The sequence below is a fragment of the Sciurus carolinensis genome, chromosome 7, assembly GCF_902686445.1.
Source record: "Sciurus carolinensis chromosome 7, mSciCar1.2, whole genome shotgun sequence".
In the NCBI taxonomy this organism is placed as follows: Eukaryota; Metazoa; Chordata; class Mammalia; order Rodentia; family Sciuridae; genus Sciurus; species Sciurus carolinensis.
Window position 1 is genome coordinate 47,665,541 of NC_062219.1, and position 16,097 is coordinate 47,681,637.

At 38.7% G+C, this 16,097-nt stretch overlaps 1 protein-coding gene across 4 annotated transcripts in view; it reads right to left on the reverse strand.

Moving 5' to 3' along the window:
• The window catches only part of Dse (dermatan sulfate epimerase), a 68,782-nt gene extending 55,267 nt beyond the window's left edge, over positions 1-13,515 (reverse strand). Inside the window, exon 1 of one of the 4 annotated variants that reach the window (XM_047559619.1) lies at positions 13,387-13,501. In XM_047559619.1, coding sequence (XP_047415575.1) covers positions 13,387-13,402 — 16 coding nt within the window. In that variant the 5' untranslated portion in view covers positions 13,403-13,501. Of the gene's footprint in view, positions 1-9,221; positions 9,570-13,386 lie in introns of those variants that run through there. The other 3 variants (XM_047559621.1, XM_047559620.1, XM_047559623.1) reach the window with 3 other exon arrangements.
• Between the last annotated feature and the right edge of the window lie 2,582 nt (positions 13,516-16,097).

Below are 16,097 nucleotides of genomic sequence, written 5' to 3' on the forward strand. Positions count from 1 at the left end.
AGCATAGACTAAATAAGTAGGTTACCCAAGGTCATATACGAAGTGAGGGGAAAATATATAAATCCAGGCATTATGAACAATACTTCCTATGAAACAATAAAATTCCTCCAAAATTAGTCACCATCATATCATTTCCCTACTCAAGAGCTTGTTTCCCTCAGCAGAATAAACAATTCTCTTACTCATGAGCTTCCCCAATCTAGCTCTGACCTGTCTTTTCAATCTTATCAGTCATTGCTTCTATACACCAACTCTCTTTTCTGCTTAAGCAGAACTCCCATTTTTCTCCAAAGTTTACTTCTTGCATGCGATTCTATCTCTCTATCTGCTTCACACCCCACCGGGTACTTTTCTTATTCAAAGAACACACCTTTCTTTAATGAAGTCTTCTCATGAATAAGTCATCTCCACTGGGAGTCCATCTATGTATTGCTCAATATTCTTTTTTGAGAATTCAGAGATGGTACCAGTGACAAAGATGCTTACAAGATGAAAATCAAGATATTTACACAAACTGATAAAATAAAAGGAAGTCAGACTGCAAGAGAATGACCAAGTGCTATAGAAATTTGTAAAAGAGATAATACTTCTGGCTGGGTTGAACGAGGAAGGATGTACTGAGGAGGTAGTATCCTCAAAAGGGGCCTTAAAAGGGGATCAGTAAAATTATGTAAAATTTTAACTGTCTCTACTACACTTTTATTAATAATTATATGTATACTGAGTTACTGTAAGGTATATGGTCATCTTCCTTTTTTGCATTTATTAGTTCAGTCCTCTCTGGATCCAAAAGGGATTTGAGGTAGAAGTCACCTCCTCAGGGATAAACTGCTGGGAGTCAGAGTCTTAGGCATCTTTGTCTAAGTCATCTAGTGTCAAGCACCATTCATTACACGCAATACAAGCCTTCAAAACACATGTGGAAAACAAGAGACTATATTAAGAAGGGAAGAATAAAAAGGAAAGAGAATGTCATAAAAAGAATGAGTGAATTCTCATAATTTTTCCAAGAAGTCCTCCTGGATCTGACAGCCAATTCATTTCTCCTCCTCCTCTTCCTGTGCCTTCTCTCCTGGGCCTGTCTGCTTGCAAAGCTTCCTCCCTATCATTTTTTACATAAAATCCTTTGAGGTCCAATTCACCCCCCTCCATAATTGAGCCTTCTCTGCCCTTGTAAGCCTCTCAGATCTCTTCCTTCCTGCAATCTCACTGCATGCTTTTGTCTCCATTCAGTGCTTAATTGTTCTCATAAAGTTTCATACTCGGTTATTCTTTTCCAACAAGATTTTATAGCTCAAGTTGAAAACCATGTCATATTTATTTTGTATACCCCCTCAGTTCCTGCCACCCAGACTTGCCCTCAAACAAAAAAGTACCTAGCAAATACCTGCTGAATGACTAAATCCTTTCAGTATTCCTATCGTTGAAGTATAATGTTCTTTCATCTGACTCTCCAAGTTCAAAAGTACATTGGAAAAAGTTATACATCAAAGCATTCATTCACTTGGGAGAAACATATTTATCTTTTTTAAAACCTGCAATCTCTGAGCCAAAAAGTCAATGACTTCAACAACAAGAAAAAAGGTATAAGCACACACACACAAAAATCTGTAATATAACCACTCTAACACTGTTAGCTCAACTCAACTTCCTTAGGTATAGGGTTTATCATTTTTGGAGAATTTAACAGTATAAATACTGCCATACATACCTTGCCACTTCCAGAGATATTGGAAGTGGCTCAATAATACCAAATTTGCAAGATGAAATTTAGCAGGTTGAAGTGAAATTGTGCTATTAAAGTTTCCATAGCAGACAATTATCATGTTAATTTTCATAAAGAATGATTCTTAAAAAAAAAAAAGAATTCTATGCAAGTCACATTAAGTCAAAAAATTTCAATGAAGAAAATTTAGGATACTAACATAGTACAAACAGATAATAGGATGACTTCAATACTAGATTTTTTACGGGAAAAAAGACAGATTTTAAAATTTTACACTAGTGCTTACGAAGGATAAACCACAATGTTGTATAAAAGCAACAGATCAATTCTTATTTGGTTCCTATTTCTCCTGAATTTCTCACTGGAATCAAGAGGCTCTAACTGTGGGAGGCTTCAGGTAAAGATAGAGGAGGAAGAGAACAAGAAATAACCTTGAAAGTAAAGTAGCCAGCAAAAGACACTAAGAGAACTTTGCAGGTTTTCAGTGCTTCCAAGTATTAGCTTCTTTTGAGAAGGGCAAATGTACAAAGCATGTCAAGTTGCTTTAGGGGCTGGAGATGAACCTCACTGCCTAGCATGTGTAAGGCCCTGGGTTCAATCTCCAGGACTGCAAAAACAGAAAAAATAAAATAACAAATTTATTTAAAAAATAGCTTTAAAACTACTGGCTATCTAAGTAAGACAAAACACTTAATGCCAACTGCCTAAGAACTGACTTTGCTAAGCTCCATTTTTGGCATCCACTAAGCCCCCTGACCCAATATGAACTGAGAATGCATTGTCAACACTCTCTGCTGCACCAAAATGAACCTGCTTTCAATAAAATTACATTTCAAGTACAATACTGCTTGACTTCAATACTGAGAGGAAAACAAACAAACTCACTCCCTAAACCATAGGATCAATTCTCTTGGAGAGTCTGTCTTTTAAACACAATGAAACAAAGTTTACATTCAATTTCTTAAGATATCATTATTAGTTTTAGCCATAACACTGCTACAACAAGCTTGGTTTTCTAAGAGTCTTTCTGACGTGGACAACCACCATATTTTGACCACATGATTAATGAAGACCTTTGTTCCTATGACCAAAGACTCCTTCCCTCTGCAACCTGTCTAGGTCTACCAACAGAAATGGAGCAGAGAAAGGTAAAAGGTAAATAAAAGTCCAAACAGAATACCATAGTCTGGTGCCAAGACTGTTTTCTAAAGATTTTCTGGAATAAGAGAGAAATGTGGATGGGGATCTAAGGTACAGTATAGGTAGTAATTAATCTGACTGTATTAGTCATTGCGCAATGTACATGAATATCAAACCAATCTGTCAATTAAATATTTCCTTATTTTTTGTAAAAAATGTAGGGGAAAAAGTTGTCTTTAAGGGAGAAAACAAATTCAGCATTTGTTTGAGTTTTGAAATTTTTACAAAATGAAGGCTGAAGGAATCTTAAATGATTGATAAGTTAGTAAATATTTTGTTCTAATAAAAATGGTGAGTAGAAATTGCAAAAGCAACTTTAACTTAAAACAGCAAAACTGATCATGCCTTCTACTTTCACATAATTAAATCATTTTTTATTTTTAAGATTTTCAAGTTCAGATGAGCTGAAGCAGTCTCAGAAAGCAAAATCTAACATCCTTTCAAGATAACCTCATTTAAACTTATCCAGAGAACTCAAAAGCCTCCTTTCAGAAACCCATCCTAAAGGATAAAAACATTCAGAAAAACTTCCTTGTATTTAGTATAAATCCCTCTTGATGCTTGCTATAAGTCAATTTCCCCCTTCTTTTTCTTCAGGGAAGATGGAAAACAGCTGTTCAACATTCTCTTTCAGTCTACTTTTTCCTTCCTGCCAGGCCCAATCCCCCCTTGAGAGAAGTGTAAACACTGCAGGTGATTCAAAAATCCAGCTGGTCCCTGTCTGCCTGTCCATGGGGCTGGAGAGCCTGGCCCCATTCATACCTCCCAGAATTAAGTCATTAAACTGCAAAGGCCACAAGAAAAAGTTTACCCCAGAATTTGTGGAATTCTGGAAATCCACTGCTCATAGTCTGTCCTCAGATATATCCAAATAGCACAGCTTCAGGAATGAAAGCTTACAGTTGGCACTGTCTAGAAAGGTAAGCTGTGCTTTCTAGCAGCCAGGCATCTTGGTCTTTACCACCACTCTGCTGTGTGTTGAGTGTTGAGTGCACCTTGGCCTGAAATATTTTTAAACTACTTAGTGGTCTTGATGCAATTCTTGAATTTCTTGCAGCTCTCGAATTTCTCATCTTTGATGCAATTTTCTGGCTGTAACTTTAGAGATGCAGTAATCCTTTTGATACTCCAAACTAAGAGTACTCTGTAAACAATAGTCAATTTCTAGTCAGTTATTCCTCAAAGGAGTAATCAATATTGGATTAATGACATAATCTGCAGATTATTTCATTTTGCACCAAAATTTGTATAAAAAACACTGTTACCTCCTACTTCAGGAATTGCTAACAAATATCCTCATTTTTCCTTGCAATAGCCATTTGACAGCAACAGTAAAGCCAGTATACTGCCTGCATATTTCATCAATAAAAATATTATAGACCCACAAGCTTGCTGAGCCCATTTCCTTTATAAATTTCCTTTTAAGAGTTATGAAATGCTGATTCAACTTTGTTGTGGTGTAACTTCTGCATACATTAAATGCCCATTCCTTAGGAGCTAAGTTTGTAGTACATGAAAAAAAAAATGCAAACACCAGATTTAATCAACAAACACAACTTTCCACCTCTATGGTATATAAATAAATATAGACAGATAGGTATGGATAGGTATAGATATGCAATGAGTATTTTAAATGGAAAGATTTAAAGACAACTTTTTAATTTGAATGTGGACCTATTAAACTTCTACTAAAAGAGTAGGAATGCTAATTTAAACACACACTAAGGATTTTAACATGATTGCCTACTTACTGTCTTCCACACTAATTGGGGAGAAGAGAGGTACTATTAATTCTACAAATACCCCAAAAAAGTTTTTAATTTGTCTGTTTTTTTTAATATGCAGACACATTCATTTAGTGATAAACTCTGACTCTGTTTAGCACAAAGTAGACAGATACAAATAACCCACAATTAATATGTCACATATGTGTCATTAAAATCTAATTGAATATGTCTTTTGATAAGTTTTCATAAACTTAGTTATAAAATAGTTTTATAGCTATTCCCAAATATAAAATGCCAAAGAAAATCATGCTTATTATCAATATTGTCTACAACTTCTACATATTACTGTTCTTTCAGAATTTCTAACATTTGATGACAACTCTCACCAAGATGACATTTACAGAACATTCCAAGGAAGTTAAAACGAATAGAATGAAACTCAGTGATTATTATAACAACACATTAAAATTCATAGTGTATTCTGAATTAAGAACTAAACAAACTATTCCTTTCAAGAAATAAACAGTCTCAACAGTCTTTTCTTTCCAAATTAAAATCACTCCCTTCCTCGTCCGTGATCTCTAACAGGCTTTCTGAACACTGCTCCTCCAGCAGGTTTATACTCTTCTGAGCATGTGAAAGAGGATCTGGAATCCACACCCTCAACAGGCTGCAGCTTGCCTCCATATGGTAACACTATTGGTAAAGCAAGGACAGTAAAAGACAGAAGCCAACTAATGAGAATAGAGATGAGCTCAGGGCTCTGTAGGAATTTGGAAGAGGCCTCAACATGGAATCCTTACAAGACACAAGAGATACAGAAGACTGAAAGAACAGGGGGTTGCAGAAAGTCAGTTACCGAAGCCTGGGAAGCACATAACCATTCTAGGAGACTGACAGTTCATGGGCCACAAGGAGATAATAAAATAGCTGTATAAGAAAATGAAATCTAAGAGTCTTTAATAATATGAATTTGGAGTCACAACAGAGAAAAGTAGCATTAAATGTGCAATTTATGTTAATTTCATGTTTAAGGTATGCTATAATTACTTGTAAAATGATAGGCAGGACTCTTACCTTCAGTATTTCCATTTCCACATTACCAAAATGAAGGTAAGACACCTGTTCTACATCACCCTCCATTTCCACTAGGCTAAAATATAATATTAGCATTCTTTGTTGAAGGGAGGGGGAAATATTAATCCGTTTGAAAATGCAATTAAGTATTTGTGTACATAAGTATTTTGTATGATCTATCAGGAACTTTTCCTTTGCTTCGACTGTCTAAAAGCACATGGGCTTATAAGTGTTAGTTTATTAATACTAATAGTCCCTCTTTATGCCATTCACAATACTTCCTATTTCTCTTCTTCTTTAATTATTTTTTGAAATGCTTCACCATGAGCTACCCAAACCACTCCTCTATAGATAACTAGAAATTGTGAAACACTGAAGTTAGAAGATCAGAATTTGGGATTACATTTATTTATTATTATATACATAGAAAATTTTGTTAAAGAATAATTATTTCAATCAAAAATACTATCCACTTAATATAAAGTCTAATTTTTAAAGGGGAATTTCCAGTTAGAATTCAGCAGTAGAGTTCAAAAGACTTTTTGAAACTTCATTTCTCATTACTGCTATCAACACATAGAAACATGCACCAGTAGCTCAGGAATCTGGGATTCTAATCTCTACTTCCCATTCTCTCACTAATTCACAGTATGAATGTCACAGGAAAATAGCTTCCCTTTTCTGAACTCTAAGCTTAGCACTTATCTCATTCCCTTGTTGGGTACCAACTCCAGGTCTGTAGAATTTTGTCGTACCATCCAAACATTTGCTGGTCTCCAGAGTTTTATTCTATAAATCACTATAGGGGAAGTAATGTAATTCCAAAATGAGAAAACTTTAAGGCGTTTAATATAGTAATAAGAACTGTTGGGGAAAAAAACAAAAAAACTGTCCTTTACTTGGACATCCTTTCAGTAGGGTTGCTGCTCCTGGAAGCTCCTCAGGTACCTTACCTGTTCCTTCAAAATAACAAAGATCAGCCCCTCTCAGTAAAGGGAATCATGTGTCCTCTATGATGAAGTTCCCTCTACTACAGCTTCTGGTTGTCCTCCAAAGCCTGCCATAAACACATCCCACAACAATAATAGTATTTCTGTATTTAATTTAGGGGGCTGTGGATGTGATAAAAAAAAAAAAATAAAAATATTCACTGTACTTTACAAACATCCTAGTGTCTAAGTAATATTTAATATATGCCTCAACTGCAAAAATACCTTCTTTGCTAATTTATTTAGCCCTTTTGAAAACAAAGATTACCCATTTATTAAAACCTCAGTTTAAATGTTTTACCTTCCTTTTTTCCTCTCCAGTCTTTTATTGAAATCATAACACTGATTGAGAACTGTGTAATTTCTTTCATGCAACACAGTGATGGGAGGAAAGGAGCAAAAAACAACAAAGTAGCCTATCACAAATAACAATGAGAAATGTATAAAGCAATATTTTGTTAATTGCAGAATGCATTTTCATCTATAATCATAAAATACTTTCTCAGTTATTAAAACAAGATTTTTTTAAATGAGGCACTGGGAAACATTGGTGAATTTAAGAATTTCATCTCAGGATGACTACCCCAGGTCCTCCCAGAGCAGTACTGCCAGCTATTGGACTGGACATACCATCTCATTAAAATCCAAGGTTCTAGCTTACTGTTGCACTACTTTTCACAAATACTGAAGTACATGCACACACAAACATTAGTCACTAAGATGGTTCTGACCTCACCTGACTAATCTAGCTGATTTTTCTTACCAAGTGTTTTCCCTCCACTAGGCCTCAACCTCAGAAAAGGAACTTAAAACAGTGTCTACCCAGCAGGACCAGGAATGGGACCTACCCCACCATGCAAAGGCCCACACTGTATTTTGCTGCATATTTCCCTCTTATCTAAGTTCCTTTTTTTTTTTCAAGAGTACCCTTTTACTGGGTGACTGTACTATCATTTTCAAATCTGAATGTTAGAATGTGATTCGTAGTCCACTGATACTATTTAACTAAAATTTGATGAAACTGACATCATATACCTGTTAATGAAAAATAATTCTTCCCACACTCAAATTCTGCGAGGCTGCTTATATGTTCTTTCTACATTTGCAGTTCCAAGAAAGCTAGAGCTGTTTCTCACCAGGTGCCTCTCTCTGTACGTCCCTTTATTTACCAGCACTCTCTTGCATTTTCCCTAAACTCACAGAGAGGGTCACAAGGTAATGGAAACATCAATTCAGTCTTCTGTTTTTCTAAAACAGATCTCACCTACATACTTCACAAAAGGGCTTATGTCTGTATAGCAACCTTAAAGGAAAAAAGAAACCTCATACTCAAATAATTCTATATTTATTTCTTCCATGCACATTTCATTTTTGTGACCACATTTAGCAGTATGATCTGAATATTCTATAAAATATTTAACCTCAATATTTCATTTCATGGAGATTGTCCATTTATTGAGAAATAAAAAGGGGATTCTTGAAAGGTTAACTTCTATAATGCAAAAAATAATGAAAATATTTATAAGTGAGAGTCCATTTTCAAATTTAATGTAATATAAACTAAGTCATGAGGAGCGAAAAAGTTTTAAAAGAACTTTACTTCTTAAAGATACCTAAAAACTTAACGTGTCATATTTCCTGACCTAAAGAATTCCAGGTAAATGAGGTTCACCTCATACTTCTGGAGCAATGGACTGGGTTTTAATCTTAATGCCAGCCGGCCTAATAGGAGGCTGCTGCCTTAAATGAGGGATGAAAACGAAAAAGTTCTCAGGTCACAAACAGCTCAGATTCCAGGGCGATAGATCCTGAGCCCATGTGGCATCGCTTACAACGCTTCCTAGTCGGTGAGTCAACCCCCTGCCTGGGCCGCCTCGGCGGTGAGGTTTACCAACAGTCTCTCCGATCGTCGCTGGAGCCAAGGAGCGCTGGAATCCAGCATCTGGGAGAGGCTCGCGACGTGCTCCTTCGACTTCCACAGCCACAAAGTCGAAATGCCAGCGCCAGGAAGGGCTTACGCGACCACCACCACCCCGGGCTGGCGCGCGTACGGAGGGAAAGGAGTGCAGAAGTCTGTGCCACCCAACCCGGCAGAGGGAAGCCGAAGCCCCCTGGGCCGTCCTGGAAATCGCAGCTGGGCCAGCAAGCCCCAATGCACCACCAAAAGCGATCCCGGGTTCCTACGGGGCGCCAGACTCGGTGCCCGCCATTCAAGGAGTGGAAGGGACTAACAGCTGCCTTCAAGGCAGCTCCGCCGCTGGGGAAGCCCACGCCTCGGGTTTCACGCATCGGGCGCCCTTAGGGAGTCCAGCCCAGCCGGGCCCCGGCGCGCAGCCCGCGGCGCACGGCGCCCAGCAGGGACGTGGCTCTGAGCTTCCCGGAGGTTCCCAGCCAGCCTCGCGGGCGACCCGCCAGAGACTCTGGAAGAAGGTTGTGTGGCGCGGGACCTAGAGCGGTGCCCGCCACGCGCCCCGGCCGCCCCGCGCGCGCCCCTCCGCTTACCGCTCCTTGCCGAGGCTCTGTCCTCTCCGGCGTCACCCCCTCAGCCTCGAGCTCCTTCCCGCCCCGGTCACTCCAGGGCGTCCGGGCCCCCGGCCCGCTAGGAGCCGAACCCTCAGCGCGACCGCCGCGCCATGGGTGCCGGTGGGCGCCGCGCCCCGGGATGCGCCGCTGCAGCCTCGGGCGGCGCTACTGCGAGCCGGGCCAGAGCGGGCGGGTGGGGTGTGGGCGAAAGGGGCGGAGGGCGGTACGCGGCGGGCGCTGAGGCTCCTCTGGAGGGAGGAGGAAACCGCAACGTCAGCAGAGCCCGGGGAGGCGAGGATGGGGAAGGGGAAACTGGGACCCCTCCCCTGGCCGAACCCCGACCTCCGGCCCTCCCCGCGCTCTCCTCTTCTCCCGGGACTCGCTGCCCAGAGCTGCGCTCGGCCTTCCCCTCCACCGGCCGTACTCATGCACCCCTGCCCTGCCAGGCCTCTTTGACTCTAACTTGCTCTAGCAAGTTTCTTAGAACGCATAGGCTTCAGGTTCAACTCTGGGATCTCACCGAAAGGAAAGATCACTTTTGGAGGCCCGAGAGGAAGAGCTGATGCTTCCCTGAAGCCCTCAGAGCATAGCCCGGAGAACGCAAAGAACTCCACTACAGCTGATGCCTGCTACTTCTGTCGCTTCCAAAATAGCGACTCCCTCCTTTCTCCCGCACCCGATTTTACTCCCAGACAGAAGAGAGGGAACTCACTTAATCAGAAGCAGTTCTCGCCTTGACTGTACCAACAAAATACACTAAATCCGGAAGCACTGAGCCCTGCAAACTGAACAGATTTTAATCATAAGAGATAAAGGGTTGGGAGCAGAGCATTTGATGTTTGCAACTCACAAGAGGAAATTTCATTTATCTTAACATCTTATCTCGTGTGTGTGTGTGTAGAGGGGCAGGTGGAGCACTTGCCACCTTACTAGTTACAGCCTTTTGGAGAAAAGTTTCCTCAAGTTTTGTTAAAAGCAGATAAACAACCCAGTCCAGCCAGCCCCACGGAGTTGTTAGATCTGACCAGGGACATCACCTGGGGCCAATTTCCCCTAAGAATGAGCAGTAATTAACCTACCAAAGCTCAACTGTACAGAAGTGATAGATGTGTAGACTACTTACCCATTCATTACAATGGAAGGTGCTTTACTGGGAGAAGTACTTTTCTCAGTGTTTGCTTTCAAGAGCTTTGTTTTGAGTTCTGAAGGGCCACCTGCTTCCATTCCCCCTGGCCTTAGAGGTTCCCAAAACCTAAAGGAGCTTCTGTTCAGCTGCATTTTTAGAAAAATAGTGGATGTCTACTTTTATGCTTCTCTTTTTTCAGAAATTGCATTTAAAAAGTTTCCTCACAAGCAGGTCTGGAGGAAATGGTATTGTTAAAGTTGTTAAATGTTCACTCAGGTAAACCACTGATTTGCATACATTTTCTTAAGTGTTAGAGATGGCCTGTGGAGGAGAGAAGGGACTCTGGAATTCAGAACTTGTCTTAATATGATTTAAATCCTTACTTTGCAATTTACAGTGAACTGTGGAAAGCTAAGTTAAATTCAGTCTTAGTTTCTGTTGTGTAGAGAGATAATACCTCCACTCAACAGTTACAGAGGGAATGCATTTAAAAGGGCTAATATTTATTGAGAGTTACCTTATGTCACACACAGCGCTGACATTTACATCTACTAATTATTAGAATAAATTGTGTAAATGCCTAGTAGTATGTAATCCATTTGTTAATTTCCACTTATCTTTTCAAATTTGGAAGAGACCTTAGAGAAAACATTTGGTTTAATTTATTTAACTTCCCAACAAATGATTTTTTTGTTTGTTTGTTTGTTTGTTTTGAGGCAGGGTCTTGCTATTTTCCCCAGGCTGGACTCAAACTTGAGACCCTCCAGTCTCAGTCTCCTGAGTAGCTGAGATTACAGGCATGTACTACTACACTCACTCCAAAAAGTAGCCTTCTAGTCAGTTATTCTCCAACCTAATACCTTAGAATCATCAACTATTATAAATTCTGTTTATTACACCAATAAATCTGGATCTCTAAGGAGGGAGTCTAAGCATCAGCGGGATCAACATTTTAAAATCTCTTTCCACTTGATTATAACGCACAACCAGTATTGAGAATTCTTGAAAGGAGGCAGAACCTATGTCATTTACCATTGCTTGACTTGGAAATCTACCTCTGTATGACATCCACTTTTGCAAAGAGCACCCATTACAGTATGTCTCCATAAATCTGTAATTCTGCCTTCTGAGTCTACAGGATGCATCTAGCCTTGGTTGTAAAGGATAATGCTTCAGTTTGCCTGGGTATATACCCATCTCCATCAACATTTCTTCATCCATTAGACTTTGCCAGGATCCCTCTCAAAACCTGATCCCAAGAACTGAATTAAGGCTTTCATCCAAATGATAGAGTATAATGATGTTAAATGCTTCGTTCTAATTACTGTATTTTTCTTTTAATTATATTACCCCCATTGATTCTTATATTACGATCTGCTAAAGCCCTAAATTGGTAAACTGTTATTCAGAATTGCTGCTACAACACGTGTCTCCAACCAGTAGCCATTGTAGTTTGTGTTCAACACTTACGTGTGCTTCTAGTGCATTTTATTGTGTTAAATTTGGCCTCTTCTTTAGCTTGTTGATATGTTGGTACTATGGGCATAACTGAGAAATTCTACCTCCCAGTTTTACATGCTCTGGAAATCTAGTCTGTATTCAGTTAAATTCTCGGGTTCAGGTACCTCCACTGCCAACTGTCACAGGTTGCCCATGCTGTGGCATATTCTTATCAACTGAGGAACCATACTCCCTAGGCATATTTTCTTCCCTGCCCCTGGGCAGCAAGATAGTATGCATAGGTATATGGCACCTTTATAGGAATTAGGAAAGGGGACCCTCACCCTCACCCCAGTTGAAAGATGAGGAAAAAGTGAGCCCTTTCTCCCAGATGCAACTGCAAAAAAATAGCAGATGCACTTTGTTAGATGTCTTTGCTCTACTGGTATAGCGACATTGTCAAAAAAGGAAATGACTACTTAGTGAACGCTTGTTAACATCTACTAAATTGCTCCTTCCATTCTAGCTGCAAGTCCTTATTGGTAACTCTCCTTCTGAGATGTAAACTTCCTGGGTAAGGAAAGTTAAGCTTTAGAGACCTAGGATGTTTTCTTACAACTTATTCATCTCTCTTAGTTTCCAGTTAATTCTTAGGAAATTTATTTTACCCTTTCAGTTCAATGTTGTTGTTTATGGTAGAAAAGAAAAAGGGAATTCTTTCTGTTTTGAGGTCATCTACATAGAGCAGAGGCATCCCTTTCATGTTCTTCATGGACCAAATTTTTTAAAATGTATTTTTTTGCCAAGTGCAGAGGCACAGGCCTACAATCCCAGCAATTTAGGAGGCTGAGGCAAGAAGATGGCGAGTTCTAAGCCACCCTCAGCAACTTAGCGAGAACTGAAGCAACTTAGAGGAGACCCTGTCTCAAAATAAAAAAAAAAATTAAAAAGAACTGGGGATGTGGCTGAGTGGTTAAGCACCCTGAGTTCAATTCCTAGTACCAAAAAAAAAAAAAAAAAGTATTTTTTGTTGTCATTGGTTTATTCTCGGTTCTAGCTAAAGGACACCAATATTACAGGGTTGTTACATTTAGATGGTTTCTGTTCTCTTACTGAGTTTAATTCACTCAATTAAACTAAAATCTGCCATATAGGTTTTAACTAGTCATGACCCATGATTGTATGACTCCTTAAATTCTTAAAATACTTTTTCCCCTCAGGTCAAATTTATTCTCTTTGTGAAACTGCCTTACCCTCCACCTATAGATTTTCTCATCCTTGGAACACTAAAGAGGGATGATTATTTTGGCATATTCAAGCCATTTTGCCCTCTGCTTGTACTTACTTACTCATTGACAATCTCCTTGAGCTTCCCCTTCCATTTCTGAACATTCAGTTCTGACCAGACATCCACTGAGACTTCTCCAGACTTCCCCACGAAGGCTTTCCTCCCTGGTTTTTCCACCCCTGGCCTGCTCTTTTCCACTACTCAACCTGTTCTGCTGCTGTGGCTCCATCCCAGATGACTCAAGTTCCTTATCCATAATTTTCATCATTAAAACAAAATGGAACACTTACCTACATTGCTAATCATAACTGAGCTCCACCTCCAACCTGGGCCACAATTTTACATACAGTTCTCCTTCAAGTACATATTTTCTGGCTTCACAGTCTTCTAACAAATGATTGAGTACAGCAAGAACATCCACATGTGTCTTATTTTATCCTCACAGACACTGATGTTGGCCTTATGTCATCTGACAGATGAGGAAACAGGCTCAGAAAGTTGAAGGGGATTTCCCAAAACATAAATAGCTCAGACTATAAATGATTTAGTTTGCTGATAATAAGTCCAGCCTCTTTCTACTAAGCCACCTTACATATACTTGCAATAGTATATACCCCTATTGAAGTTTTAAATTTACTAAGTATTTTTCTAGGAAAACTGAAAACATAAGGCCAGAGTAAATCTATTCATCAATAACTTAAGCACACAGTGACTCCAAAAGCAACATAATTGCAAGGAACTAAACTTGCTTTTCAGGATGCCTGTTCTCCTGTCCCTGGAGAGTTTTCTTTTAGAGTGTTGTTTGTTTTCCTTTTATCTCCTTTCCTAACCTATATGCTTCTTCTTGCTAGAGACTTCTTCCTTTCAAAATCTCTTTGTCCTATTTCTTAGCACAGTGTACATTTATTAAATTAGAATGCAGTTTCAGATTATGGCTGTGTCCCAGTCTAGATGCAATCGTGGAGAATTTATTGTGTTCATCAACCAAGAGTTTGGATTTTGAGGTTGAACAAAACTGGGCTCAAATGTAGACTCTGTCATGTCGCTTACTTGTCTGCTTCAGGCAGACAAGTCATTTAACATTTTTTAGTTCCACTTTCCTCATCAGTAAAAGTCTAATATTTATACTCACCTCAGTTTCTGTAAGGAGTAAATAAAACATTGCATATGAAGCACCTGCCTGGGAAGGAGTGAGAACTCAATAAACAGTTGTTTATTATCACAGCTTATAATCAGTCATATGTGTACTGGAAAGTGTATAGTTTTTGTTTGTTTGTTTGTGGGGGCGGGTGTTTGATAGATACATTGACTCTGGCTTGATAAATATGTGACTGACCATCACATGATAATATTTTGCATCATCAGAACCAATTAAGCTGAATTACACACCACCCCTCACAACCCTGTTAAAAGTAGTTGATATTACACCAGTTTTGCACTAGCTGGTAAGTCGAGCCTTATGGGATTTTGTACTGTAAGATTCAAGAGGAGATAGGGAATGGCCCTGGCACTATTCTGTAACAGATATCCAAACCCCTGGCTGCATAATAGTATCACCTGCAAATACCTAAAATATCAATGCCTGGTCTCACCCTCAAAAATTCTGACTTAAATCCTTCCAATGTGCAGCTTAGGCATCCTGCTTTTAAATGTACCAGATGTTTCTTTCTAATGTGTGATTAGTTAGAACCAATGTTACACATAGCAGTGGTCCCCAAGCCTTGCCGTACATAAGAACCTTAAAGAACATTTAGAACTTCTGGTGCTCAAATAATAATTCCCAAGGTTTTTGAATCACTGTAATTCTAACATACAGAAAGTTTGGGAACAAACATTCTATAGGACTGTTACTAAACAAGCACTCACACTAAATGAAGTATTGATTAAAATATTCATATTTGCATCATTTGTTCTGGTGTAATAATTATATAAAATGTTAAGAAAATTGGTTTTATTCACTAATGTATTTCTTTCTAAATGATTTTTATTGGCTATGCAATTTGGAAAATAGTGCTTGATTTTGATTTTGGCTTATATGATGAAGTTGATTTCACATTGCAGTTAATGTTTCATTTCACACTTTAAATGCCTGAGTATTAGACATAAGGAATTCTGATAAAATATTTACATTGAGGCCATCCAGACTTCTGCTGATCAGATTAATTATGGTAAGCAAAGAAAATTTAAGCTGTTTTTGTATTTATAGTATGTTTTAGATGAGGAATAATCAACACTTTGTTAATGTTAAATTTGAGTATAGTAGTCCAATGATATGTTTCCAAATCCTTTTCTCACTTAACTCCAAATAATACACAGATTCTTCTGTTTTCTTTAAATTTTATGATTGTTTAAATAGTACCATTTTTGAGCATTTTTATTTATCATGGTCATTTGGATAATGCTACCATTTTTTAATGCTAAAATAACAAAATTTAAAGGCCTAACTACAGACAAGAAGGCTAATGCTAGATACCAATTCCCATTCATGGTGGGCAGATTAATAGTATGTTGTAAAGATTAGTCATGAAATATATACAAATATTGCTTTCTGATCTTAAGCATGTAGCCACTGTTAAAAGTAGAACTAGAAAAGAGGTTACAATAATCTTGGATTATAGTGTATTAGAAAAGTCCTTTAAACTGAATCTGAGTTAGGCAAATTTTCATGTGGTTTGGGGGAAGATGATTGGGTTAATACTGGAAACTGAAAATTCTGAGTTCTAGGATTGGTCAATTTACATATTTGGTATAACCACAGAAGAAATTATTTCTCTTTTTGTCCTTCTAACTTTGCAAAATTAAGCAACAGCATATACCATGATAACATGGCAAATCACTTAACCCCTTTGAGTCTTGGTATCCTTAGTTATAAATGGAATAAACTGGCCTAGTTGTTCTTGATACAAGTTATACTTTAGAATCACTTAGGAAACTTCTAAAAATAGCCTTGCACTATCCCCCAGACAAATTAAAATAGAACTGCTGGGGGATGTGGCTTACT